At 53.2% G+C, this 27,238-nt stretch overlaps 9 protein-coding genes across 9 annotated transcripts; 4 read left to right on the forward strand and 5 right to left on the reverse strand.

Moving 5' to 3' along the window:
• Window positions 1-422: 422 nt before the first annotated feature.
• On the forward strand, window positions 423-2,066 carry CAOG_05284 (Rh-associated glycoprotein; the record flags this gene model as incomplete). Its single annotated transcript, XM_004346919.1, has 1 exon — window positions 423-2,066. One exon carries the CDS (start codon window positions 423-425, stop codon window positions 2,064-2,066), a length of 1,644 nt encoding a protein of 547 aa, XP_004346969.1.
• Window positions 2,067-2,203: 137 nt separating this feature from the next.
• CAOG_05285 (Sua5/YciO/YrdC/YwlC family protein) lies at window positions 2,204-4,519 on the reverse strand. Its single transcript, XM_004346920.2, has 9 exons — window positions 4,303-4,519; window positions 3,995-4,059; window positions 3,696-3,806; window positions 3,493-3,595; window positions 3,282-3,375; window positions 3,061-3,170; window positions 2,914-2,985; window positions 2,598-2,842; window positions 2,204-2,518 (listed from the first exon to the last, which is right to left on the reverse strand). The coding sequence occupies exons 1-9, from the start codon at window positions 4,505-4,507 to the stop codon at window positions 2,267-2,269; spliced, it is 1,257 nt and encodes a 418-aa protein (XP_004346970.2). The 5' UTR covers window positions 4,508-4,519; the 3' UTR covers window positions 2,204-2,266.
• Window positions 4,520-4,711: 192 nt separating this feature from the next.
• CAOG_05286 (hypothetical protein) lies at window positions 4,712-7,450 on the reverse strand. The gene is made up of 2 exons (XM_004346921.2): window positions 7,300-7,450; window positions 4,712-6,287 (listed from the first exon to the last, which is right to left on the reverse strand). Exons 1-2 carry the CDS (start codon window positions 7,420-7,422, stop codon window positions 5,010-5,012), a joined length of 1,401 nt encoding a protein of 466 aa, XP_004346971.1. The 5' UTR covers window positions 7,423-7,450; the 3' UTR covers window positions 4,712-5,009.
• Window positions 7,451-9,459: 2,009 nt separating this feature from the next.
• Window positions 9,460-10,731, reverse strand: CAOG_05287 (hypothetical protein). Its single transcript, XM_004346922.2, has 4 exons — window positions 10,699-10,731; window positions 9,955-10,057; window positions 9,733-9,781; window positions 9,460-9,628 (listed from the first exon to the last, which is right to left on the reverse strand). Exons 1-4 carry the CDS (start codon window positions 10,705-10,707, stop codon window positions 9,487-9,489), a joined length of 303 nt encoding a protein of 100 aa, XP_004346972.1. The 5' UTR covers window positions 10,708-10,731; the 3' UTR covers window positions 9,460-9,486.
• Window positions 10,732-10,910: 179 nt separating this feature from the next.
• On the forward strand, window positions 10,911-14,394 carry CAOG_05288 (hypothetical protein; the record flags this gene model as incomplete). Its single annotated transcript, XM_004346923.2, has 2 exons — window positions 10,911-12,493; window positions 12,577-14,394. The coding sequence occupies exons 1-2, from the start codon at window positions 10,991-10,993 to the stop codon at window positions 14,392-14,394; spliced, it is 3,321 nt and encodes a 1,106-aa protein (XP_004346973.1). The 5' UTR covers window positions 10,911-10,990.
• A 695-nt stretch (window positions 14,395-15,089) lies between these two features.
• Window positions 15,090-16,752, forward strand: CAOG_05289 (hypothetical protein). Its single transcript, XM_004346924.2, has one exon. The coding sequence runs from the start codon at window positions 15,162-15,164 to the stop codon at window positions 16,539-16,541; it is 1,380 nt and encodes a 459-aa protein (XP_004346974.1). The 5' UTR covers window positions 15,090-15,161; the 3' UTR covers window positions 16,542-16,752.
• Window positions 16,753-17,126: 374 nt separating this feature from the next.
• CAOG_05290 (replication factor C subunit 1) lies at window positions 17,127-20,785 on the forward strand (the record flags this gene model as incomplete). The annotated part of the gene is made up of 5 exons (XM_004346925.2): window positions 17,127-17,466; window positions 17,591-17,685; window positions 17,814-19,834; window positions 19,909-20,058; window positions 20,167-20,785. 5 exons carry the CDS (start codon window positions 17,127-17,129, stop codon window positions 20,783-20,785), a joined length of 3,225 nt encoding a protein of 1,074 aa, XP_004346975.2.
• A 14-nt stretch (window positions 20,786-20,799) lies between these two features.
• On the reverse strand, window positions 20,800-24,811 carry CAOG_05291 (hypothetical protein; the record flags this gene model as incomplete). The annotated part of the gene is made up of 12 exons (XM_004346926.2): window positions 20,800-21,210; window positions 21,296-21,371; window positions 21,436-21,703; window positions 21,805-22,432; window positions 22,547-22,697; window positions 22,859-23,004; window positions 23,141-23,667; window positions 23,757-23,928; window positions 24,031-24,135; window positions 24,230-24,314; window positions 24,438-24,679; window positions 24,765-24,811. The coding sequence occupies 12 exons, from the start codon at window positions 24,809-24,811 to the stop codon at window positions 20,895-20,897; spliced, it is 2,763 nt and encodes a 920-aa protein (XP_004346976.1). The 3' UTR covers window positions 20,800-20,894.
• Window positions 24,812-24,926: 115 nt separating this feature from the next.
• CAOG_05292 (signal peptide peptidase) lies at window positions 24,927-27,188 on the reverse strand. The gene is made up of 12 exons (XM_004346927.2): window positions 27,086-27,188; window positions 26,905-26,982; window positions 26,757-26,806; window positions 26,513-26,632; window positions 26,361-26,442; window positions 26,178-26,284; window positions 25,897-26,075; window positions 25,734-25,825; window positions 25,605-25,656; window positions 25,430-25,529; window positions 25,244-25,353; window positions 24,927-25,150 (listed from the first exon to the last, which is right to left on the reverse strand). Exons 1-12 carry the CDS (start codon window positions 27,133-27,135, stop codon window positions 25,085-25,087), a joined length of 1,086 nt encoding a protein of 361 aa, XP_004346977.1. The 5' UTR covers window positions 27,136-27,188; the 3' UTR covers window positions 24,927-25,084.
• Between the last annotated feature and the right edge of the window lie 50 nt (window positions 27,189-27,238).

Here is a 27,238-nt window from a genome sequence, read left to right on the forward strand (position 1 = left end):
GGTCGAGGTTTGAGTTTCCTTTTGCTATGCAAATCACTGTAGCATGCTTATCAGAGCCTTACGCACTCGTTGCCGTGCGCTGCGCAGTCGTGCATCAATACCGAAATCCAAAAACAAAACGAAAACAAGAACAACGGAAACAAGTTTTAACTTTGAAAAACGCACGCCTTGTTCTCTCTCTCTCTCTGCCGCTGTCAAATGTAGCACAGCGGGCGGAACATTCATCGTCCTCCTTACTCCATGTTGCTACACATACACGCACTCCGCTCAGCATTGCGGCATGAGACTGGGAACAAAACACAAATGTGCCACAGTGTGCTCGATTTGGAAATCGTAACACCATCACTCACTCTCATGCAACTAACTCGTGTGCAACCCTTTGTTGGTGGAAATGGTCGCAACAACGCGATAGATTCGCAACAATGTCATCGTCAGAGCGCAAGCCATTGATCGCGGGCGGTGCGGGAGCGTCCATCAACTCGGACCGGGACGGACCCGTCTATTCTTCTCAGAGCTTGCATCAACAGCAGCAACCAAAACAGCGACACCCGCACCATCTGGGCTCGCCGTCGGCGTCTGCTTACTTGTCCACCAAGTCGCTCGTGCGGATTAGCCTGCCGGAGCCCGACAAGGCGATCGATGACCATACCCGTCGTTGGTTTGGTCGCGACGGATTGGGCTCGTTTGGCGCCATTCAGGTGGCCATGATTGCCCTGTATGCAGCCTTCACGGACTACGACAAGACCAGCGACCTGCCCGTCTACGGCTTTGAGAAGGACGTGTCCATTATGATCTTTGTTGGCTTTGGCTTCCTCATGACCTTCCTGAAAAAGTTTGGCTACGGCGCCGTCGGCTTCACCTTCCTTGTTTCCGCATTCTGCATCGAGTGGGCCATTCTTGTGACGCGCTTCTTCTCCCAGGCGTCCAACAACTCGTTCGGAACCATCCTCCTGAACGAGTCGGATCTCACCAACGGCCAGTTTGGCGCCGCCGCTGTCATGATCTCGTTCGGTGCCTTGCTCGGCAAGGTGAGCTCGGATCAAATGTTCTGGCTGGCCTTTTTGGAAATCATCTTTTACGGCCTGAACATTTTCGTTGGCTCGCTCAAGCTGAAGGCCCTCGACGTCGGCGGCACCATCTTCATCCACACCTTTGGCGCGTACTTTGGCCTTGCCGCCTCGTGGGTTCTCTCGCCCGACCCAAAGAAGCGCTCGTATGTCGACAACTCCAACTCGTACCACTCGGATATCTTCTCCTTCATTGGCACGACCTTTTTGTGGATTCTGTGGCCGTCCTTCAACGCGGCGCTGGCCGCTCCAGGGCAACAGCAAATCATCACCATCAACACTGTCCTGTCGCTTGTCGGCTCCTGCGTGTGCTCGTTCTATGCATCGCGTCTCCTCCGTGGCGAGGGTCGCTTTGAAGTCGTCGACATCCAGAACGCCACCCTTGCCGGTGGCGTTGCTATCGGCGCCGTCTCCAACCTGTGCGTCAGCCCCGCAGGCGCCCTCGCTGTCGGCTCGGTTGCTGGCGTGGTCAGCTGCGCTGGCTACATTTGGACGCAGCCCTGGCTCCAAAAGAAGATTTCCCTGTACGACACCTGCGGTGTCCACAACCTGCACGGCATGCCCGGTCTCATTGGCTGCGCCGCCTCCGTCATTGCCACCGCTGCCCAGGCCAATTTCGCCGGCCCTGCAGGCCAAGCCTACCCCCAGTCGACGCAGTATGCCTACCAGCTTGCAGCCATCGGCATCACTCTTGCGATTGCCATCTCCTCTGGCATTTTCTCGGCCCACGTCATCCAGCGTCTCATTCCGTCCGAGCGTGTTCTCTTCACCGATGAGTTGTACTGGACCGTACCCACCTCCGAAGTCACCTTCTCCAAGGGAGACATCAACCCCAACGTCCGCCGCGCCGTTTCGTCCCGTCAAAAGCGCGCTCTCACCATTGCCCGCTGGAACCTTGTTCGTGCGTCGATTGGCAACAAGGGCAACATGCTCGGCATTGTCAAGCATGCCGCCGCTGCCAAGCGTCTTTCCTCGTTGCGACAGAACAGCAACGAGTAGATGTAGTGGCGTGGCTGCAGTATTTTGGCGTCTTCGTTTTCTGTTGCTGCTGTGCTTTTGTGATCGCTTTCATTTGTGTTTGGTGTGTTTTGCCCCTGTGTCTTTTTGTTGTTTGCATTACATGAAATTTTTCAACATTGGTGTGTTTTGGAAATTTTTACTTGTATTTTGTGCGGGGTTTTTTTTTTTCTGGGAACTCATTATTGATGGTGTTCCCGCACAACTTGATGACTCGCTGCCTTCAGGAGCCGATTCATGACAGCGGCGCCAAGGCCGTCGGTGCTGAAAGACTCGCTATAGATGCAATCGACACTCGGAGTGGCGATATCAAACTGGCGCAACGCGTCGTACAAGCTTCGGGCGATCGATGCCACGTCCGACCGCGCTCCGCAGGTCACGACGACGTCTGCGCGGTACTGGCCCCGGGATTCGTCCGTTGCGAGTACTCCGATCTGTGACAAAAATAGGAAGAGCAGAGAGTGAGTGTAATTTGTGCTGTCTCGTCACGAACGCTTTTTTCGGTTTGTTCACCTTGGAGGTCGGATGTTGCTGATGATGCGCGTCGACAAGACTTTGCAAGAACTGTGGCGAGCCCTCGACTACCGTGACAGGTGCCTTGGGAGCATAGTGCGCATACTTCATTCCCGGAGCTCGTGGAACATGACCAGACAAGGCGCTGACGTCTTTCGCAGACTCGGGCCGCTCGTTTGAATGAAGCTCTTGTGCGTATGTCACAGGTCCGATGATGGTTTCAATCTCTTCCTTTGTAATGCCACCTGTAGGACACGATTGGATTGGGTTGAGTGGATGTTAGATGTGAAAACTGAGCGAGAGGGGGCCGCAGTACCTGGTCGCAAAATGATGGGAATCTCGGGCGAGCAGTCAATGACAGTGGACTCGACGCCGACTCCAGTCGCGCCTGAACACGGGGAATGCAATGTGAGAACAACCAACAAAACGCAGGTCCACAACGCAAACAAAGGATGAGCCGTACCGCCGTCGACAATTCCAGCCACTTTGCCCATCATGTCGCCGATAACATGAGCGCCGCAGGTTGGCGAAGGCCGCCCCGAGATGTTGGCGCTGGGAGCAGCAAGAGGCTTGCTGAACATAGGCAAAAAAAAAAAAAAAGATATCAAAAAACGATGGTGAGCTCTGACGGTCTGAACAGGTGATTGTCAACCCCCAACCCCCTGGAAGGAATCCGGCAGTTACCCGCATCGTGCAATGATGGCCTTGGCTACAGGATGCGATGGCATGCGCACACCGACCGTGGTGAGGCCCGCGGTGACGAGTCGCGAGACGGAGACTGTCAACCGAAGGGAGCAGAGAGAGAAGGCAGAGTGAGATCATGACTGTGGAAGTTTCCTAGATACGACGATGCACCAAATAGTCCAGCACCACGCAACCATGTCGGTTGATTTACTTTTGCGTGGAAGAATCAAAGTCAAGGGCCCGGGCCAGAACGCAGCAATCAGTTGCTGCTCTCGTTGAGAGATTTCCCCTTCTACCACTTCCCGCAATTGCGACTGTGAGGGTTTTGTCGCATGAGAATCCCGTGGGGAGTGAGTAACGCACGTCGAGTCGCTGTTTTTGCAATAGTTGTGACTCTCAACAACAAGCCATTACCTCGTCTGCGACATGGACAATGAGTGGATTGTCTGCCGGGCGGTTCTTTGCACGGAAAATCTTGGCGACGGCATCGTCACTGAAGGCGTTCGCAGCCAGCCCGTACACGGTCTGCAACATTTCAGAGCGGTCGGCAATGAGACAAAAAACAACAAAGGGATGACGTGCGTCGGTACACCTCTTTTTGTTGCTGCTGCCAATTGCAATATGCAATGGCAACGCTGTCATGTCAAAAGTGCAAGGTACCGGGTACCGGGTGTAGGGGGGTGAGGTGATGCAACAAAATGTACGAAACTGACCTCAGTTGGAATAACGACGGCTTCGTCGGCAGCCAGCAACGCGGCCGCGCCAGCAACTTGCTCATCTATTCGTACACATACACCATTATGATCACCAAAAGCAGAAACATGTCGGTGAGATTGAGCTTGATTGAATGCGCGCAGGCCCACATGCTCTCTTGGCTTTGGCTGAGCATTGAGCGCGCACAGGTTTCAAGCTCCCCCCCCCCACACTCAAGCTAGCTATGGGGAAAGTACAAGGCAATTGTTGCACTCGCAATGGCATGGAGAGTGGATGGTGGCAACGTCTGTCGGCGGGTTGAACGTACAGATTGCGGCGTATGGCTGATCGGGCGAGATGGTCCAGAGCTGAGTATGACTGCTACTGCTACTACCACTACTACTACCACTACTACTGCTACTGGAGCTATTGGAAGCAGACATGGTGAAGCGGGACGATGGAGGCCTGTGAATCGATCGAGTGAGGCAATGCAAGAACGAGCGAGCGATGACACAATGTTGTGCAGCGCTCATTCAGAAGTGAGCTCTTGCTTTTTGGGCCTATTGTGGAGCATTGTAATTTTCGCTATTGAATTGCGTCGAGTATTGCGTCATTGTCCAAGGCAAGTAACGTTGTTTGAACGCTCTAATGGGATCAGAAGAATTGAACTTCCAAGTTTCGTTTCGTTCCCGCGCTTTGTTCTTTCTTCCCTCGCATTTCAAACCAAACAGAAAAAGTACTAGAACTGAAGTTTTGTATTCGTTCAATGGATCAACATAAAAATGTATACAAGTCGACGCACTCGGGATTGTTCGAGCGCTAAAAAGATAAGACACAAAAAACACAATGCGGCAAACCCAACAACAACCCACCCACCCCCTGTTCTCGTGAGAGAGACGGAAAGGGGGAGAGAATTGCAAGAGCTCCTCCGCAGAATACATGTACAAATAGGGGCCCAATAAAAGATTTCAAAATGGTTTTTGGTGGTGCAGCCAGCTTTCGTCCGTCAGACAAACGGACGCGTGGTTTTTGGCCTTAATGAGTCGTCAATGAAAGAATGTACGAAATGACTGCGGGGTCTTGAACAATGCTGAAATGGTTGCCAGCTTCAAGGCCAATCTCGTTAATGTCAATCGTGGCGGTCATCTGGGTAGCCCAGTCTTGGCATCGTCGGAGCGACTCAATCGGCACAACACCATCACCATAGTTGGAGTACTCGATGGTTGGGATGTCGTCCCAGTTGGACGTGTACGTGTACGAGATTTGGGTGGGGACATCAACACCATAGACGCAGTGGGTGGGCACGTTGGGGGCCTTCAGGTTGGTGAGGACGTTCTTGACCTTGGCGTAGACCTGGGCGGTGATCGGGGTGCCGGCGTCGATAAAGAGCTGGGGAATGTCGGCAATCGTGTACGAGCGGGTGGGGGTGCGGACAAAGACCTTGTCGGCGGGCCAAAACTCGGGGTTGATGCTGGGGAGGAGGGAGACCGGGCCACCAGCCTCGCGGGTCATGGCGCGGAAGAGCAGGCGGAACTTCTCCTCGTTGATCGGGAGGGAGAGGGCCTCGCCGGACAGCAGGCTGCGCAGCGTCGAGGGGGAGCCAGACCAAGGGGCAGAGATGGGAATGTACGACTTGATGTACTTGGCCTTCCACGCGTCCGTCATCGAGTTGAGGAAGAAGAGCGAGGTGGGGCCGCCCATCGAGTGCGAGACAATGTGGACGGGCGAGTTGCCGTTGCGGTTGTACGTGTCCTCAATGAGGGCCTGGACGAGGTCGCCGTAGCCAGTGCCAAAGAGCTTGTCCGTGGGGAGACGCCAGTCGTAGACGGCGCCGCGCAGGTTCTGGCCGGGCTTGTAGCCGGCAGACTTGAAGGCGGCAACCATGTCGTGGTACGTGTCCTGGATGGACAGCTTGACGCCGTACAGGTAGGCAAGGTACTCAAAGCCGTCAACGCCGCCAAAGTCAATGGCGCGGATCTCGACGCCCTCAGTGTTGCTGTAGCTGTCGGTGGCGGGGTCGTAGTTGATGTCCATCGAGTCGAGGAAGCAGCCGGGGGTGAGCATCTGGGCGGCGTCCATCCAGAGGCGGAACCAGTCGCGGTTGGCGCGGCAGACAGCGCCGACCGTCGACGACTTGGAGAACTTGGCCTCAAAGCCAGAGCCAGTCAGACCGGGGAAGAAGATGATGGGGTCGAGCGTCTTGGCGGCAGCGACCGAGGCAAGGGCAGACATGGCCTGGCTCTTGGCGGCGACCTTCTCGTCGGTCGTGCAGCGGTACGGGAACATGGTCGAGTGTTCGAGCGAGTCGCAGAACTGGCCAAAGAAGATTTTTGGGTGTGACAGAAGGTCAGCATGATAAGAAGGGAGGACAGAAAGGTAGATGGGGGTGCGGGTTGGAGTAGCGGTGGCCAATGAGCGAGGGCGTGTTGGAGCACGAGGTAAAAGTCACGAAAAAGAAAAAAAAATCGTGAAAAAGAAGAAAAATGGAGAAAATGGAGAAATGCTAGAAAAAGGTAGGAAAGACGAGCGCAAATCGTGAACTTTGGTAGCGGATGGATCGTTTAGACCCCTTCCCGAGCTTCGGCAATCCAAGCCGATCCCGATTTTTGAATGCGTTTTGGTATTGTTGTTGTTTCCTTCCGTTTTGAATCGGCGATTGTGCGCTCCTCCCTTCTTATTTTTTTTTTATTTTCATGCTGTTTTTTCTCCTTCTTCATCGCAAGTTGAAGGCGGAGTGAAACGCGATGATGGGGCAACAACAAGTCAGATGGTTTATTGGCTGGTCATTAACCGCCAATGGATCAAGTGACTTTTTCCGCCTTTTTTTTTTTTCTTCTTTTTTCAAAAAGGCAACCGTCTCTTTTTTTTTTTTTTTTGGGTTGTTGTAGGATTTGTTGCGTTGCGTCAGACGTCGCGCTCGACAGTGTCAAAAAACACTGGAACGCAAGCTCATTGCACACGACGGCGGAGAAGAGCGGCGGCGAGAGAGCAACCGCGCGAGAAGGAGCGAGAACGGGAGCCAGAGGGCCGTGTGGGGCGTTGTATTTTTTTTTTTTTTTCATGTTTTGGTTTTTTTTTTCTGTCCTCTTCTCTCGCCTTCCACTGCATGAGCTGCGCAGGGGGCTCACGAGGAGGAAGCGCACAGGGTTGGATGTGCAGCTCAACACAGGCGTGCGTTGGGGGGAGGAAGGAGCGAGGGCGGAAAACGCAAAAACAAAAAAAGCCGCAAATCCAAAAGGGAGAAATATAAAAAAAAAAAAAAAAGTCTGGTGAGGCTGTGCGATGGCTCCGCTTGCTCGCCCGCGCGTTTGTGGAGAGTTTTTACCTGCTGGTACTCGGCGGTGAGGGTGCGCAGGAGACCATCCATGGGCCGTGGCAGGGCGGCGGCGGGTTGGACGGCGGCAACAGCGACCAGGCACAAGGCCACAAGTGCGCAGGCAGAACGCATTGAACAAAAAGTCAAAAAAAAAAATAAAGGCAAAAAACGACTGACAAAGATTGCATTTGGGCGTGAATGACCAAAACGGAGTCAGAGCGCGAATGCGTGCCACGGGGATTGCAGGCTGCACCCAAGACCCAGAGAGAAAGAGAGAAAGAAACGATGTGAAAGAGAGAAATAATGAAAAGAGGAGGAGGACAAAGTGGGATTTGTGCAATTGGAACGCAGGAGTCAGTAGGAACCGGAAAAATACAAAAACAAAAAAAATCAACAAAAATGCAAAAAAAAATAATAATAAAAATAATAATAAGGGCGTCAATCAAGATCTCTGACGCACAACCTACGCTCAGAACGCGGCGCGATCAAAAAGAGAGGAAGGAGCGGAAGGAAGTTGGTTTAGTACAGCAGCCCAACCCCGAGATACACTCGCATGCGAGACGGATGTGATGGAAAAAGCCGCGTTGATGGGAGCGAAGGTGACATTTTTTTCTCAATGGTGTCACTTTCGGCAAGTCGGCGATTTTTGGAACGAAAGAAGCGATCATCAACATCAACAACAACGGATTGCGTGGAGAATTGCGTTTGGTCACGAAACAAACGAAGGGGGGGGGGAAACGAACGCAAAGAGACGAACGGAGGAAGGATCAAGCGAGAAGGGGCGATGTGTCACCTGGCGTTGACTTGAATTGGACCTTCAACACTTTTGCAGCTTGCTGCTGCTGATCCCCATGCGAAACGCAGCTTGTTCCATCAAAAATGGATAATACATGTGTCCTGTTTGCAACGAAAACGCAACACCTTAAACCAAAACAGAAAAACAGAAAACAGTGCAAAAGTGAAAACGAATCGACCGATAACTGCTCCTTCTGGACCTCGATTCCCGCCACTCCTTCGCCAGCCTCCATATCGACACACTGAACAGGTGTGGTCACACTTTATTGCGATCCAAGGCAGAAGCGTGCGTGCGATCTGTCGAGTTCATGTCCAACAAGGAAAATACAAATCTGAAAAAGTTTCTGAAACAAACCACTCGCTTGCGCAGCCAATATCACACCAATAGCGATCCAAATCCAGCGCCGCACATCTTGTATTGGATGTATTAATTCATGGGTGAATTGATTTCGTGAGTTTCAGGGCAACTTTTGCACTGCGAACGATGGAGTGCTGAGCTGTTTGGGCTGTGCTGTTCTCGTCGATGAGTGACAGACCCTACCAGCTCATTTGCAATCGCTCGATCCAGAAAATGATAGAGTGCTAGAAATTTCTTGCACAGTATTTGTCTCGGTGCGCTGCGAGCAAATGTCTGCAGTTTGGCGAACTACTTCAAACAAAAGTCCTCGTTTCAGAAAGTCCACAAAAAGGCGTTTCAAAAAGTTCAAAAATTTTCCCAGCCATTACGCTTCATCATTTGCCCTTTTTTCACATCATTCGTCACGTCTTTGTCAGGATCTGAAGGTTTGGCGGCTCCAATTGGCTTGCTCTTTGCAAAAAAGGACGTTGCTGGAATTTGGGTTGTTTTCGTTATTTTGGTTGAACTTTAATCGAAGTTGCAGCTCAGTCTGCCAAGCGCAATCAAAACCCATTCTGCAGCGACATTGTCTGACCAACAAATTCAAGGTTCTTCCATTTTATCCACGCTGTTCACAAGCGGAATTCGCGAGGAAGCCACAAACGCGACTTCAAAATATCTATTCGGCGTTTCCGGCGCACGACAGGGCCACAATCAACTACAATACTTTGAAGTATACTAGATAGGGTTATTTCGCGAGTCTCCCTGGGGGTTTGCAATGGAGTTGCGAGTCCTTCACAATTTTTCACAAAATATTTCGAAACTCCACTTTTCGAAATCTTCCGACTCTGCACGTTATGAACCAACACCAGCACTCTACAAGCGATTGCTACCGCCTCGTACGATGAGTGGATGAGCCTCAAGCCAGCAGATCAACTTCGGTCAAAATGAATGAACGCAGAATCAGCAATCGAGCTGAACCACCGTGCCAGTCCATAGACGACTCAGTACAGCGCGGCACTGCCTTTGAAACAAGATACACATGATGCAACCGTTGTGTTTAATCAAACATCGAGGAAGTTCGCGGCCATCAGCAACTCAATTGCAATTTCAGGCTCAATGTCAAACTCGGGCGTCTCGGATGTTGAGTTGGTGTGGCGGACCTTGTAGTAAAAGTACTTGCAGACCTTCTCGAGGATTCCAGAGCTGTGCGGACAAGCAGGATGCGCGATGGGTGCGAATGAGCAGAGCATGGAAGGCAAACATGCGCAGAAAACAATGAAAAAAAAAAAAAAAAAACAGAGCCTTACGGGATTTCACGGCAGTGGACCTCGTTGTTCTTCTTCTCCACAAAGTTACCTAGTGTTCAAGTTGTGCATATGCAAGTTCAGATGAGTCTCACGGGCAAGGACAAGAATTTCATCATCCCGACGAAAGAGATCAAAATCTTTCAACCCCTCTCCCACCCTCTCCTCTGGCAGACACAAACTTTCACGCAGCACCAAAAATACACTACGACGATGAGCAAATACCAGAGAGCATGGACTTGATCGTGTTGGAAACGGTCGCGCAACGCTTGCTGACGATAAAGACAAAGTTGTCTGCGCTGATAATCTTGACGTACTCTTCGTCAGTCTGTAGAGTAAAACAATCAAAATGTCACCCGTCGATGAGTTGAAGCACGTCTTTTGAAAATCATGACAATGAGTAAGCAGAAGCGCGCGCGCAGTTGAGACGCAATGCAAAATGCATTGGATGGCAAAGCAGCCCAACCACAGCCCCTAGCCCGAGGCTGAGAACCCGTCCTCCTTCACGACTCGTTTCAGGCATCGACCAACACGTCATCCAGAGTCCGAGCTCGAGTCCAAGCTGGAGTCCGAGTCCGAGTCAGAGCCGAGGAACAACAAGATGGGCAAAGCCCTAATTTTATTTGATGCCGGCGAACAGCAAGCAGAGAGGGAAAGCAGCTTCAATACTTGGACCATGGCACACTCAACGTGTTTACCCCGCCAACAAGGCCAACGCGGAGAGGAAGCGGGAAGGAGCGCAATGGACCGGGTCACGTAAGCCAAACGGGAAAATACACATTGCACCTCCTTCCCTTCATCTTCCCCGCCTCTCTCTCTCTCTGGCTGCCTCCTGCAGTCACCATAATCTCGATGTATTTTACATCGTGTCCAAAATCCACTTTCAAATCCTGCCTCCAAGCTCAGAAACCAAGCACCAAAAAGGATGTTCCGCGTTTCTGTCGTTTTGTTCAATGCTGATTCGCTTACATCGACCATTGTTGCAATAATTCAAAAACACGAAATAGAACTGAGACTTGTCGCGTTCTTGAGCACGTGCAAGTTTATTACGAATGTCAGTGGTGCTGAAGCCCCGATCAATACTCCCCTCAATCACAACGACATTCAAGCATTCACATCGATTTTTTCATTTTTTTTGCCTTCCTCCTTTTTGTCGATGCAAAAATGCAGCTCACTCCTCCAAACAGACAAGAGCACCTCAACCCTGTGAATCACAAAAAGTCTAACAACAAAAAAAGCCCTCAGCAACAAAAAAAAAGTCATGCCGCTCTTCCATCCCGTCGATATGACGAAAAGTCTGATCTATCGCGCCACGGAAATGATGCCTGGCATCGGATTGCTCAAGCAGCAGCAAAAGCCTCAGCAGCAGCAGCAGCAGCAAGAGCAACAACAACAGGAAGAACAGCAGCGGCAGCAGCAGCACCAACAACGTCAGCAGCAGCACCGCTCGGAAACGCATGAATCTGAGCAGCGCCGCGCCATCCCGACGCAAATGGAAGGTGCGCACTTGGTTTCGCACGGCAAGGTCTCGCTCACGCCAAAGACGCTTCTCCGTACCATCATGCACCCTGTCGAAGCCCTGTCCGACATCAAGGAGACCATTGCGGATGGGGCAATGTACCTCCAAGAAGAGTACGAGCAGGCCGTCGCCTTGGACTCTGAGAGCTTTGATGAGGAGGATGCCGCCCAATCATCTCGCCCCGATACCAAAGACGCCGCGGAGGATTCTCACGTTCAGCAATGGGACGGGCATCGCATGAGCCAAAAGCAGTGGCAAAAGCGCCGCCAGCAGGAGGTCGAGCACGAAAAGGCGCTGCCAACTGCGTTCATGGTCGAAAAGAAGAACGCCGATGAGCTCTCCGAGTCCTTCCCCGACAAGCTCCAGGCCAAGATTGACGAGACCAAGACGCGTCGCAAGGCCCGGAAGCTGCAAAAGCAAAAGGACAAGATGCAGGCGGCGCACAACAAGTCTGAGCGGGCGAGCCAGTCGCGCAGTCCTACCGTCGACCAGCAGCAGCAGCAGCAGCAACACCACCACCACGAGGCTTCTTCCCGCCATAGGACTCGCAAGCATTCCCATTCCACCCAAGCTCATCACACGGAGGACGAACAGCATGATGCACACGCGGAGCAGGGCATCCAAGAGGGCCAGGGTGTCGAAACACCGACCATCACAACCGAGACCCACGACAAGCATGTGGACGTGCTCAAGGCACCCGCCGAGCAGAACGAGGCCGCCGAGGAGTCAGAGACGGTGACTGCCCAGGTCAAAAAGCTCGAAACTGAAGTCAAGGAAGCCTCCATCATGTTCAACCGAGCCAAGGAGATGGAAAGCTTCTCGACCAAGGTTGCCGAGACCCACGACCGTTTGCGACTCCAGGCGCAGCAGCTGGCTCAGGAGGCAGACGAGCACTACAATCTCGCCCAAGCGACCTGGCCAGCCAAGGAATTGGAGCGTGACGCGGCCATCCAGAACGAGTGGCAGGCCGAGCACGAGCGAGCCAGCTTCCACGAGCAGGCGGTCAAGTTTGAGAACGAGCGAGCGGCCGCCAAGGCTGAGGCGCTCCTGCACAAGAAAAAGTTTGAGCATGCGACTCAACTCGAGAAGCGCCACAAGCAAGGCTACGAGAACGCGCTCGCCCAAGCCCAACTCGCGCGCATCGAGCAGCAACAAACGGAGGTGACGGTCGAGCGCACCCTTCTCCAGCTTCAGAAGCTCAAGTTCCAGCATCAGGATCTGTCCATTGACTTTGGCTCCAAGACGGTACGGCTGAAGCGATGGCGTGGTGGTTTTTGGCGGATGGAAGGATTGGATGAGGGCTGACTTGTTTGTGTCTTGATGAACAGTTCAAAGTGGAAGTGCCCATCGAGCGCATCCAGGCAGCATCCATGGCGTCCATCAAGGTTCGCGACGTTGCCGTTGCTTCGGACAAGGTGGTAGAGAAGCCCCGGCCCATCAAGCCCGTCGAGGTCGAGGCCACAACATCCATTCACAAGGTGACTTTGCACCACGAGTCTGCAAGCGAGAAGCGCGCTGCTCTGGCCGAGGCCCGGCGCAAAGAGTCCTCGCAACAGCGAGAGGAGCTTGTGCAGCAGTCTTCCAAGTCCGAGGCCACTTCTTCTGTCAAGTCTAAGGAGAGCGAGCACGTCCAGCAAGACAAGCGTCAGTCGCGCGAAAAGAAGTCTGTTGATCAACACCACACCGCTGCCTCCACTTCCGGTCATCCGTCATACTCGGATGTTGTCAAGCACGACGAGGCGCCCGAGCATCACGACAAGCAGCAAAGCCAGAAGCTTGACGAAACCAAGCCCAAGGAAGTGACGCGCAGCACGCCTGATACCAAGAAGGCCGACACGTCCAGCAAGCCAGCCAACAAGGCCGACAAAGATGTCAAGTCTAGCAAGGTCGACAAGTCCACCACAGATGTCAAGTCCAACAAAGACGTGAAATCCAACAAAGACGCCAAGTCCAGCAAAGACGCCAAGAGCGAGCAGATCGATGACGCTCCCGAGATGACCCGCGAGACCACGAAGAGCGAGCCGAAGAAGCAAGATGTCGTGCAAGAGGAGCAACCAAAGCAGCAGCCTGCGCCCTCCCGAGTTGTGCAAGAAGACCACGGATCGTTTGTGCGTGCCGAGATTGGTGACGTGCCCGAGTACCGCGACACTGGTAGCGTGCAGCTCGACGAGAAACAAGCGATTCAGCTGAACGAGCAAATGGCCGAAAAGCGCTCGCAGATTGAGGGCGAGAAGGAACACAGACGTCACAACCAGCGACTGCAGAAGGAGGAGCGCGAGGAGAGCAAGCGGGCTGCCATGAAGCACAAGCAAGATGTCAAGCACATTGTCATGGATGAGGATGATGCGAGCGGCGCCAGTGACTCTTTTGCTGCCATGAGTGTCCCACCCCCGTCGATGGACACTGCCCGAGACGAGTTGCCGGATTCTTCAAGCAAGCGTCAGGCCGACACCCATCCAAAGGAGGACCTCAACAAGAACCTCGAGTCGCGCAAGTCGAAGGCAGACCAGCCCACCGAAGTGCACGAGATGCCCGTCAAGAAGGAACGTGAGCCGCAGCGCCTTGCTCGCATTCGTGCTGAAACGCTGAGGCAACACGAGCTTGCCCTGCTCCACAAGGCCGAGGAAGAAGAGGCCAGCAGGCGTGCCTCCATGAAGACCCTGCCAGACCCCGCGACGGATGCTGCCGAGATCGCCAAGGAAGAGCACATTGAGGAGACGCGGATGAACCTCGAGCCGCGCAAACAAAAGACCGAGCCAGATTACAAGCATCCCCGATCACAGCCTACGACAAACCCCGCAACACGCTACGAACTCGTCCTCCAGACGTCAAGTTCGCACGGCAAACCACGAGGCCCGCCGGCACACCTCCCTGCCGATCAGCTTGGCGTCCGCGAGCAGGCGATCGAGCAGGCGCAAGTGTCTGGCCCTGCCATTGACACGGTCGACCGTCCGTTCGAAACTGGCGCGGAGCTGCATCAGCGAGAGTCGCACGACGAGCGTCCAGTCGTTGAGAAGGCCAAGGAACTCGGGCACTCGAATGTGGTTCAAGACACGCCTCAGCAAGGCAAGCATGCAGTGGTTGAGGAATTGCCCTTCCCCCAAGAGCTGCTGAAGGCTACAAACAAGAGCGCACGTTCCCAGTAGTAGGCGATCACAAGGATTGTTTTTGTTTTAATTCAGCGGGGTGAAGAGACCCCGATTGTACAGTTGCACGCACGAAATCTCAAATACAAAATGAAGTTCATTCAGTACCAAAAAAGAGCAGGATTGTTGTGAGGATTTTCGATCTTGTTTCATGCGCGAAACAAAACGGAGAGCGGAATCGTGGATCTCCAGAATGAATGAATGGCTTCCTTTGATTCCCCGCTCAAAGTCGCTGTGCATCATCTCGCTCACAATCATGTAGGAAGTATCGTCTACGAAACGGTGGGAATGCACCAGACTGCCGGTATTGCATACTCCTAAGGAGAGCGCGTTGTTGGAAAAGAGGTTGCACGGCCCTTCTGTTCATCTCGAAATTCCGCAATGCGCCCCCTCTTTTCTGATAAAATCCTGTTCCGCTGCGGTCAAAGTGGAAACATTTCGGTTACGCACTATCCTGTAACCAACCTTTTATGCCACCGGTTGGAGGCTCGCTGTGGCCGCTCAAGGTGGCAGAACAACAGTTAAACTTCTGAAAAAGGGTGGTCGACGTGATCCAACGTCATTCCGATTCGTACAAAGTCTTCGCTTCCAGAAACACCTTAAAATAGCAAAAACATGCACTGCAACCCCCCTGAGTTGCACAGTTTCTGCCCTTTTCGCTCTGGCTCTACAAATACGCGGGCTCACTCGTTCTCTTTCGCATCCAACCAGCATTTTTTTCTTTTGCAAAACAGTCTTGCCACATCCACCACCCAGACACAAAAACCATGCCACTTTTTCATCCCGTTGACGCCACCGTGAATCTCCTCAACAAGGCCTCGGAACTGCTGCCGGGCATTGGCAAGCAGGAGACAACCACAACGGACGACGCGCAGCAACCTTCCGAAATTGGCGAAAGCGAAACAACAACGGACAAGGTGTCAGAGCGCAGTGAAAAGTCCGTCAAGCAGGACAAGAACGAGCAGCAACTCGACGATGCCGAAGACAAGAAGACCGCTGACCAGGAAGCCGAAGGTCAGGACGCGACGGCCGGCGAGGACCAGGAGGGGCAGCAGCAGGAGCATTTGCTGAGCCACGGCAAGGTCTCGATCAACGCCGCCACCCTCAAACATACACTTTTGCACCCACTCGAGGTCTTGTCGGACATCAAGACGACGATCGACGAAGGCGCATCGTACATCCAGCAGCAATACTTGTCCGGAGGCAACAACGAAGAGGAAATGCAGGAGGAAGAGGAGAAGGACAAGGACTTGGGTGACAAGGACACCAACGACAAGTGGGTTGATCGCCAGCTCCACTCCAAGGATGCCAAGGCCACTGACTTTGAGAGTACGGAAGACAAGAAGCAAGCCGAGTCATCGACCAAGAAGAACGCCGACCTGGTCGAAAGCCTGCATGCCAAGATTGACGAGCAAAAGCAGCGTCGCACGGCGCGCACATCCACAGAAGGCACCGACGAGGCCGAAGCCGACACCCACAAGGAGGATGCCGAGCAGCGCAGGCAGCGCATCAAGGAGCTCGAAGCCCAGCGTCTCGAGCAGATTCGCTCCGAGATGAAGAAGCACAAGGAGCTCCGCCAGCAAGAAGAGGAGCAAGAGGAGGCCAACAAGCAAGCCTCCTGGAAGGCACAGCAAGAGCATGCGTGGAGCGAGAGCCGGATGCAAGACGCCGATGCCAAAGAGATGGCCAAGGAAGAGCACATTGAGCAGACCCGCCAAGACCTTGAGCCTCGCAAGCAAAAGACCGCGCCGGACTACAAGCATCCTCGTTCGCAGACGTCCGACATGCCCCCGCAACACGGCTACGATCTCGTGCTCCAGGATATCAAGTCGCACGGCAAGCACCACGAGCCTGCCGGCACCACCCCTGCCGACCAGCTTGGCGTCCGCGAGAAGGCGATCGAGCAGGCGCAAGTGTCTGGCCCTGCCATCGACACGGTTGACCGCCCATTCGAGACGGGTGCCGAGTTGCACCAGCGCGAGGCGCATGACGAGCGTCCAGTCGTTGAGAAGGCGAAGGAGCTCGGACACGCAAATGTCGTGATGGATGCCCCTCAGCAAGGCAAGCATGCTGTCATTGAGGAGCTGCCCTTCCCAAGTGATGTGCTCCAAAACCGCCACAAGGCCAAGAACGAACGCCGCCAGTAGGTCGGTGCGATCGTCCGTTCTTTCTACAAAAGCAAATCTGTTGTTTTGACAAACAATGTGAAGCATGATGCCTTAGCTTTTTGTCGTGCTTGATGCTTCTTGCCTCCTGTGATTGCAAGCAAAGTTCTGCAGCTTTGTCGCATGTTGTGAATGTCGAATGTTGTTTCAATGTCATAAAGAAAGCCAGCCGCTTCTTTGGGTTTCTCATCAAGTGAGCAGTCTTCAGTGTTTGGCGCCAAAAATTCATCGAAAACTCGCTTCATTTTCCCAAACAATGGTGAGCCTGCTCTAGAGAAAGGTCCCCCATATCACCCAGCTATACAGTATTGATCGGATTGTTGACAAAAACGCAACCGAGACGGGAGGCTCTGTGCACGCGATCTGCACGAACACGAGCAATCGAGCGTGGAAATGGATGAAAAGTTTTCCCGCCAAAAACGCAAATCCCACTTGATCTCCACAGCACAGCCCATTACTCATCACTTTCTCTCTCTCTGTGTTCCTTGTTCTGACGATTTTAAACTACACTTTGCATCAAATCCTGACGCGGATCTGGCACAGAGCAAGAATCAGGACATTCGCTCAATGTTCAAGGGCGTCAAGACGACCATTGAACCGCGCAAATCGACCAACCCGACGAAAACCGCCTCGCCGTCCAAGGCTGCTGCTGCTGCTGCGACTGCGTCGACTGCCAAACGCGAGTCATCGAGCGCTGCTTCATCACCGGCGCGACCCACTTCGAGCGAACGCAAGCCGCCCGCTGCGACATCGAGTCCCAACCCGAAGCCGTCGCCTCAGTCCCGCACCTCGCCGCGTCGACAGCCCTCGTTATCTGCGAGCACGAGTGTCGAAGTCACTCCATTCAAGCGCCGCTTGGTCGTGGATGACGCGGACGAAGACGAGCCAGTTCAGAGAGCGAATGCAGGTAAATTCGTGCTCAGTCTCGCCGTCCGTTGTTATCAGAGCGAGATGGATGCATTGTTTGTTGTTCATGCATCTCATTCGTGGCATTGGTTTTTATGTTTGCTTGTTTTGCTTGCGACGGACAGTACCGCCAGTCACATCGGCATATTTTGAAACTAAAAAGCCCAGAATCGAAGAGCAGCCCGTTCCTGAACGCAAGTCCACCAAGCTGCTTCGAGTGGTGAGTCGTACACTCGTGGGTGCTGCTGTTACCTGAAACCGGCTTGATCTTGACTTCAGGGCTGAAAAAATTCAATGTTCAACTCACTTTTTGCTCGTTCTCTTCTCGGTTCCCTCTCTGTCGTATAGTCTGGTTTCGATGACGCTCTTGAAATTGTCGACAAGAATCCGCCACCACCGACCCGCATGATTGAGGACGACTTTGCCCCGGCTGCTGCTCGTCGATCCGTGCCTCCGCCTGCTGCAGTTGCCAAACCAGCGACTGCCAAGCCCAGCGACCAGTCCAGCAGCAAGAGCACCGGTGTGGTGGATGTCGATGCCGAACCTTCGTCGAGCAGTAGCAAGAGCGGCGAGTGGCAACCGTACAAAAAGTCTGCGTACGGACGGTCTGCTGCGGCGCCCCATAAACCTGCTGCTGCTGCTGCTGCTGCTGCTGCTCCTGCCTCCCCTGCGAAAAAGACCACTCCTGCCTCTCCTGCAAAGAGGGCTGCCGCATCACCGCAGAAAAAGCGGGACGACCACAAGGCTGGTAGCGCCACAGACGAGGAAGACACGCGCTCGGACGCAGAAAAGGAACGCGACAGGCGAGCTCACTACATGAAGATGCTGAATCGCACTGGCCCGACCGCCATTGGCACCAAGGAAATCCCAACGGGTGCGACAAACTGCCTCGAGGGGCTGACGTTTGTGGTCACCGGTATTTTTGATGCCATCGATCGCACAGATCTCGAGAATCTCATCAAGGCCCACGGCGGCAAGGTCACTGGTGCCGTCAGCAAAAAGACAACCTACTTGGTCGCAGGCCGCGACTGCGGCATTTCCAAAACGCGCACTGCAAAGGAAGTTGGCACCAAGATTGTCGACGATGACGCCGTGTTTGATTTGATTCGGACGCTGCCCGCCAAAAACACGGTCGAGACGTCGAGCATGATGGCAGCCGCTGCCAAGCAGGCAAAGAAGATGGCGGCAAGCGAAGCTGCAGCGCCCAAGGCCAGCGCCTCTTCGTCTTCGGCGTTCGCGTCATCGTCGTCCTCCTCGTCCTCCTCCTCGCGCCATGTGCCCGCATCTTCGGCTGCTTCAACCTCCAGTGCCGCCTCTGCGACTGCTGGCTCGGATGGACGGCCTGCGGCGTCGCTGTTGGCTGAAAAGTACCGCCCGACCGCCACAAAGGAGATTTTCGGAAACAAGCTCAACGTCGAGCGTCTCAAGAATTGGTTGATGGCTTGGGAGAGCAACAACCTCGATCCTGTTGCGCGTGCTGCCAACAAGGAGCAGCTCAAGGAAGCGAAAAAGGGCTTTAAAAAGTCCAAAGCGGAAGCGGACGGGAGTGAATTCAAGGCCGCGTTGCTGTCTGGACCGCCTGGCATCGGCAAAACGACCGCCGCGCACATTGTGGCACGCGAGTGCGGCTTTGAGCCCATCGAGTTCAACGCAAGTGATGTGCGTTCCAAAAAGGCGCTGCGCTCGGTTGTCAGCGAGTCGATGGGTTCGCATTCCATGGCAGAGTACTTTGGAGGGCGGCCGAAAAGCTCGCAGGCCAGTGCCAATGGCGGCGAGCGCCAAGTCAAGCACGTGCTCATCATGGACGAGGTGGACGGCATGTCGTCCGGTGACTTGGGCGGCGTGGGCGAGCTCAACCTTCTCATCCGCTCGGCCATGGTGCCAGTCATTTGCATCTGCAACGATCGCTTCAATCGCAAGCTGCGAACTCTCGGCGAGAACTGCTACGACCTCAAGTTTGATCGCCCCACTCCTCTTCAAATCACCGGACGCCTGCTCTCTGTCGCTGCGCGAGAGGGCATCCAACTCGACCCCGCAGCTGCGTCGCACCTGGCCCAAGCGACAAACAGCGACATTCGCCAATGCTTGAATCTCTTGTCTCTCTGGCGGCGCAACGGCAACGTCAAGATCTCTGGCGCATCAGCCATGGAGGAGATGAAGAATGCCACCAAGGACATGACGGTGAACACGTTTGACGCTGCTCGCCAGCTGCTCTCGGCACCTCCTGCCGCAGCGCCGTCCGCCAATGGAGCCAAGCTGGACCCTCTCTACGATCTTTTCTTTGTCGACCACGAGCTGATGCCGCTGTTTGTGCAGAGCAATTATCTCGGCATTACGCCACAAAAGTCGCGTGGTGATCCTGTTCGAGAGTAAGTGCTTGGAGGGTGAAGGCTGCTTTGTATTTCAAATATTGCATGCGCTCACACGTTTTGTTTTGTGATAGACTCGACCTCATGGCTGAAGCAGCCGATAGCATTAGCCAGTCCGATCTCGTTGGAACGGCCATCCGCAAAAAGCAACTTTGGGCACTTTTGCAAGCCTTTGGAACGTTTTCGTCGGTTGTTCCAGCACGCCTGGTTCAAGGCGGCATTCCGTACGTCGTTGAGAAGGAAATGAGAACGGGGGTAGGTTTTTTTTTTTTTGGTTTCGGCGCGGATTGCTGACTGTTTGTGTTTGTTGTCTCGCTTTTTTGTCGCGCCAGTCCTTTCGGCCAGTTCACATTCCCCACCTATCTCGGCAAAACATCGCGCATTAACGGACAATTACGTGCCCTGAGCTCGATTCAGGCGCACATGCGCTTGTCTGCTTCTGGTGATCGAACCGCCACCGTGCTGCACTACGCCCCAGTCCTCTTGGACTCTTTGACTTCTCCGCTGGCCGTCCGAGAGCAGGACGCCATTCCGGAAGTCATTTCGCGCATGGAGACGTACTGCTTGAGTCGCGACAATCGCGATGTGCTGAGCGAGATTGTCGAATTCAACTTGCCCGGACGCGCCCGTCCGACCATCAAGACGGCCGTCAAGTCAGCCTTCACCTTGCGCTTCAACAAGGTCGCAAAGCCAAACCCATTCCTTGCGGCCGAAGCGCAGTACGCGTCCGCCAAAGGTCGGAGCGCAATGGCCGCTGACGACGACGTCGAATTTATTGGCTCGGAAAGTGGATCTGCGCCGTCGTCCCTGGTCGAGGACGACGAACCGGAGGAGGCCAAACCCGAGGACAACTCGGTCGACGTCATGTTCAAGAAGAAGGCTTCTGGTGGCAAAGGTGCTGCAGCAGCGTCGCGGAAGCCAGCGTCGGCGTCGAAAGCAAAAGCAAGGTGATTCTGCTGTTGTTGTCAGGGGCAGGGGGTTGTATTGTCTTTGTCGTACTAGTGGCTACAATACAATATTACGCAATAAGAATAAAATTAAATAAATGACCGATACAGTATTAACGAGCGGATTCTTGAAGGCGGACGAGCGCTTTGCGCGCAGCTGTTGCCAAGAAGCTCGTGTTTAGATCGAGCAGGCGATGCAGTCGAAGTGCAATGTTTGAACTTGCGGCGAGATTGGCGTGCTTGACAATGAGCGCTTGCAGAAAACTGGCGAGTTTGAGAGAGTTGGCAAGAGAGTGGGCTGCAGGAAGCAGGGACACGAGCGCGTGCTCGACTGCATCAGCATCCAGTCCGCAGCGGGAATTCGTGGCGGCCGTCAAGACTTCGAGGACGTGATCATTCCACACCAGCGACAGCGCCGAAGTGACCGAGCTGAACATTGAGTGAACAAAACAGGGTTGGTGAGAAAGATTCGAGAAAACAAAAACCACAGCACAATCATCAGAGCCCACCGCACCTGAAAACTGTTGAAGCATGCTCTGGTGGCAGTGCCTCACGGATGATGCGAATCAATAGGGCGGCTTGGTGGGTTCCTACAGATGCGCAAAAAAGTCAGACGAACGAACGACACAGCCATGTTGTTTGCACTAGGGGTACCAAGGGGCTGGCTTGGAGTGGCGCACAGTGGCACAAACAGACCCACGACGAGCGCTTTGGCAGACAGCTTGCTGAATTGTGTAATGCAATGGAAGAGAGGTCGAGGCGCAGCACCACCGAGTTGCCGGGCACGTGCCACAAACAGCGAGTCCACAAGGGTACTAGCGCTAGAAATAGCCAAGTCAACTGAACCAATGGCCTCGCAGAGAGGCACCAGAGCGCCGTCTTGGAGTTGATTCAATGCCAGGGTTTGGGTGAGTTTGAGCACCTGATTCCAGTGAGTTGAGTCAGTTTTGGGTTTCAAAGTGAGCAATCTCCTTGTGAAACAATGCTCAGTAGATAAAATAGAGTACGAAAGACTGAGCTCACCTGAGGCGGCGAGCTGGTGAGAAGCAGTTGTGTGATTTGCCCAATCGCGTCCTCCGACAGCGCTTCGTAATTGGCTTCTTCGAGTTCGACGCGCAGGGCTTGAATAGCAACAAATTGAGCGGCCTGGCTGCTCGGAATGTGCGGTGTGGATGGCGTATGCAGAGATGCCGAGCCTTGCGTTGGCGGCTGGCGAGAGTGAAATGGGGTGGATGGCTGGTCGCTCGGTTTGGCAGCAATCGATTCAGTTTGCGCCAAAGCAGGCTCTTGCACCATGGCTTGAGTGCCAGGGACTTTTCTGGGTGTAGAGGGATGGTCGTTGGTGTCCGTGATGGAGCCGACTACAGTTGGTTTTGTCGGGGTTCCAGCAATCTCCTCGTCGATCGCAGCAAAATCCACCTGCATGGGAACAGGGGGTGCTTCGCGTTGCTCTCTTGCGTTGGCTGAGTCGATTTGTGTGAACGTTCGCAGTAGCTCGAGCGTCGTCGCATCCATCAGAGACGAATCAATCGATGGTTGCAACTGTTGCAGTAATTCAGTGGCCGCATCCGGCAAGCGGTCTCGCATGGTCTGTATCAGCTGTAACAAGGCGTGCTGGTATGCCCGCGGTAATCGCGAGAACTGGCATGTTCTGAGTGATTTGAAACAAGTGTTTCAGGCAAACAAAGCAACAAACGAACAGAGTTGTCAATGCCTTCCATCCAAATCACCTTCGGTCAAACCAAACCAACGAAACAAGGCGTACTTGACAATGATGACTGAACCGTCATTATGGTAATCCGAAGTGTGCTTTGCTGGACCCGGGTTGGTGCTGGCGGGAATCTGAATCCAGCATGGCAAGAGCGCCCAACGGAGCAACGCGAGCCAGTCGTACGGCCACGCCGCTTGTTCTGGGTCTGCCATGTCCAAAACACGAGTCATAACAGTAAAGTAAACGCAGACCACCCACACACGCAGATTAGAGTTGGAATGAGCGAAACGAGAAAAATGGCGGGAAACGAGCGTCATCACCGTTCTCAGCGCCAAAGACAATGGCAGCGACCGCGTTGGGAGGTACCTGGGGTTGAGAACATGATGCGCAATGCAGTGCTGAGTGGCTGGGGATGGAGTGCCATGCTGTCGAGCAGTGCTGCCCATGGCGGCGGCACGTCAAGATGCGGCACTGCACGCAGCATGATGACTGCACCTGCGCGTTCCATGGCTCTATTAGGAAGATTAGGAAGAGGGGAAATGAATGGAAGAGGCAATACATCGAATGTACGTTTGCACGGTGGCACAAAGTCGACAAAACCAAAACTCCTGATTTTGCACAATTCAAATGCAAGCACAAGAGTATCACAGCTTCCAATCAGCAGTGTGCTGGTGGAGTGACGAAAGCCACGACAGGTAGTCAGATAGTAGCCGGCTTCGTTGTGCTGCGGAAGGGGTCGACCCGAAAGAGCGCGGAGCAAATTGCGTTTGGGCAAGCGTTGTTTCTTGCTGCAGCAGCTCTGTGCTGGCCTGGATACCGGTAGCTACAGCCAAAAGAGAGGCATGATACACGAGAAACCGCCGATGGTGAAACAAGGCTTCATTATCGGCATGGAGCTCCAGGAGAGCAGCTGATTCGTTCAACGCTTCCCGCCACTCTGTTAATGCTGCTGTTGCCGCCACGGCCAGGTCATTGCAGTTGGCATTCGACAGTAAGGCGGCAACTTGCTTTGCGTTCTTGAGGGCGAGGCTTCCTTCACCGGCAAACAACTCGCTCAAAACAGGCCATCTCGTCCTCAACCGCGCGAGCAACACTTGTTGAAGGTAGTGGCAGCCGGAATGGTCCTGTGGATGCTGAGCAGTCCAGGCCTTTATGGTTTCGAGTTCAGTGTTGACCTGTTGCATGCACAATCACAAAATTGATTTTGGCTGAGTTCCTCTCGACCGTTGCCTGCCAATCCTCCAAAAAAGCAACACGCGGTTACCATGTCTTTGTCACTGGCAACCTGCTCTAGCAACCAAGTGCGGTGGCTCCAGCTGAAATAATTGCTGGCGTACGAGTTGGCCACGGTTGTGCAGATTGCAAATTCTTCAGCCAGTCGAGTTTGCTTGATTGCAGGAGGGTCGTTGATCAGGAGCCGCTGTAATACAAATCGCCTATGCAATCATTGCGAAAAATAGTCAAGCCACACAAACCATCGCACTGAGAATCACCAAAAGGAAAGCAGAAGCTGGCATTGCCCAAAACAGGCCACTTACCGATGTGCAAAGGCCTCCCCACTCTTCGGGTGCTTTCGAAACACGAGAGCTAAGAAGAGAAGCTCGTCTTGCAGGGCGACGGCCTTTGCTGTTAACAAAAATTTGCTGCATCGTCGAGCAAAGCAGAATCCCAAAATCAGACAAAATCAAGCTGCCTCGTCCCAAACCATCATTCATCACGACGCTCAGCCTTTGTTACCGAGCATTCCATGCGGTATAGTTCTCAGCATTGATCATGAGGACTGCTCGGCTGGTTGCTTGCAGTTTGCGAACAATCTCTGAATCTGCATTGAATAGTTAAACACAACCAAGTAAATTCGAGCCAACAACAGCCGAATCTCAATACTATTCTTGACTATCCAAGTTTCTGAGAACTGTCATGCCAAATCCGTCCAGTTCGCCCTTACTGAGATCAGCAGCATGTTCTGGCCACGACGACGACGACGACGAGCTTCTGGCAGCGCTCGTCGCTTGACTGGCGCTTTGCTGCTTGGCCTCGATCAGCCCTCGACTGGCCTCCGTGTAGAGCGCAGGGACGATCTGGAACGGGATGCCCAGCTTGACCGAGTTCTCGGGGGTGACTGCAACCACGAACGGGTGGAACTCGGCGTCGGCTTCGGACAGCACTGGCACAAGGTCAAACTCGTCACTGTGATGGATCAGAGAAAGGAATTAAGAATTAAGAGAGTGTTGGGTGTGTTGGGTTGGGTTCGAATGGATGGCGAGGTTGTTACAGTTTGGATCCGAATCTGTCAAAGATCGCGTTCAGCACGTCGAGCATTTTGCACAAATGAAGGACTGATGTGTTAAGAAACAGGAACTAGTATAGGACAATAGCTCATTGTGATTTGGTAGCTTGACGATCGCAGCAGAATCACAAAGAATCCGAATTTCGTGGAAGTTCAACTCATTCAGTTTTGGCAACATTCAAGAATTGGATCGCTTCGACAGCGACGCGTTGACTTCATATCACTTAAAAGCGAACACCACCCAATGAACAATACTGGAGGAAGAGTTTCAACAATAACAGTAGATGACATTGGTTTCACAAAAGCTACGGCTTTGGTAGCAGGTACTTTTCTTCAGATTGATCGAATTGCACGAATCGATGGAACTCGCCCTGTGTTTGAGAACGGAGGAAGAAGCAGACCCAGAATGAAATAGTTAGCGGACATCAAACTTGGATGCAATCAAAAGTTCCGCGAGAGCTCACCTTTCGCGCAGTGGCCCAACCAACGGCCAACAGCGTACTGGGTACAAGGTAGAGAAGCGCTGGTTGCGCCACTCCATAAATACGAGACATCACGATGGCCATAAGGACACCTGAGCAAAAGTTGGGATTGCAGGATTGAGGAAGGCGAATGCGCAACTACCGAAACGAATTGCAGAGTCAACTCACCGAAAAAGTACCCAATCAAGGACGCCTGAAAGTAACGAAACTTGAGCGCGTCCGTGTCTCCTATCCGGCGAACCAACGCAACCAATAGCCCGGGAATGACCTGCAGGAGCATGATGCAAAACTCAGAGTTCCATCCAACGTAAACCAAAAAATGTGTGAATGTGCGTGCCCTTACAATGTCGCCAAGGCCCAGCATGGAGAAATGTCGTGGCGAGCTTGTGAACGAACTGTCGTGCCAGCCAAATAACTCGCAAAAGTAAATCGCATGGAACCAAAAACACATGAAATGCCTGTGCTGCGTTACTTTGGGAAGATGAGCTTCACGGGAAGTTCCAAAACTTGCGAACTCGACTCTGCAATCTTTGGAATGTGCAGAACTTTGGCAACAGAGACCATCTGTGTGTGTGGATTCACGAGATGAGCGAACGCACGAATCGAAAAAAAAAAAAATACAAACTGCACTGTACCGGATTGGCCGCTTCTTTGGTGGCAACTTCCACCATGACGTTCGAATGAAACCAGCGTTCAGAAAAAAACACCCAGAAGACGTCGTAGAGCAGTAGTCCGACGAAAAGCAGGGTGACCAGCTTCACGTTGGGAATTTGAATGAACGTGATGCCGACAACACAAATGCCAAACCCGAGTACTGTTTGCCAAATGACACGGCACAGGAGGGTGAAAAAACGGGGCAGGAGATGTGAGTACGGAGAAACGAGCGAATTCAATTCAATGCGGAACAAAAACTTACTGTCGACCAGGAGCCAATGCCCGCTGTACATCCATACGAGTGTCACACCAACTGCCAGCGCAATCGAGCAAAATTCGCCCCAAGTGCACCAGTTAGACAGACCGGATCTAAAGGAGAGAAAAAAATTGTGAAATGAGTCGCGAACACCAAGGTTTCTGAGCAAACAAGAACCAATTCACTCACCGCATCGCGTGAGGAAATGTGCGAGCCAGACACGCATGTACAAGAGGCGATATGAGAAATGCCACAGAGCTGCATGCCATGACTGATTGCAGAAAGTGGTTCAGTTGAGCGTCAAAATCATCGCAAACACCACCAACACACACCAGACTAACCTGTCTGCGAAATGATGAGCAGGAATTGAATCCACTCAAACAAGAAGAAGATCAGGAGCAGAGTGAACGACCCGACGACTGGAAACAGCAGCACCTCGCGTTTGGACATTGTCTGAATATCTGTTTCAACAAAGCGGCGATGGAAATTTTCAGCAAAGCTCAGGGACATTGGCGCTTGTAGTGATAATGTTTCATGTCACCATTTCCCCCATCGTCATCATCATCATGGATGCTGAGAACCTACATTCGGCGGGTTGTTCGTTCCGCTTGACCGCAGCAACCGCCTGAGCAGACCTACATAAGAAACAGCAGCAGTGATGGAGTGAGCAACCCTTGACTCCAAAACTCACCACACGAACTACAGTTGACAAACAAACACAAAACAAACCGACCGCTCTGAGCCGTGCCAGACGAGGAAGAGCGACGACCCGAGAATCGCATAGACGGCGGGATCCGTGAGCATTGCAGCCCTGCGCCAACCACCAAAGACAGTCGTAGAGACACAGTTGAAGTGAGAAGTGAGTGAAGTAGGAGTGGGAAATGCAAAGTCAAGTGGTTTCGAGGGTGACCGACCATGGAGCGAGCATGGACGAGGCGGGAGTCGGGTCGGATGCTTCGGTCATCGAACTCGTCGCACTCGAAGCAAAGTAGAAAAGTGAACGAATGAAAATGAAAAATGGCTGAATGAATGGTCAAAGCTAGAATGAGACATGGATAGCGACGGTA

This window comes from Capsaspora owczarzaki (assembly GCF_000151315.2).
Source record: "Capsaspora owczarzaki ATCC 30864 unplaced genomic scaffold supercont2.8, whole genome shotgun sequence".
In the NCBI taxonomy this organism is placed as follows: Eukaryota; class Filasterea; order Ministeriida; family Capsasporidae; genus Capsaspora; species Capsaspora owczarzaki.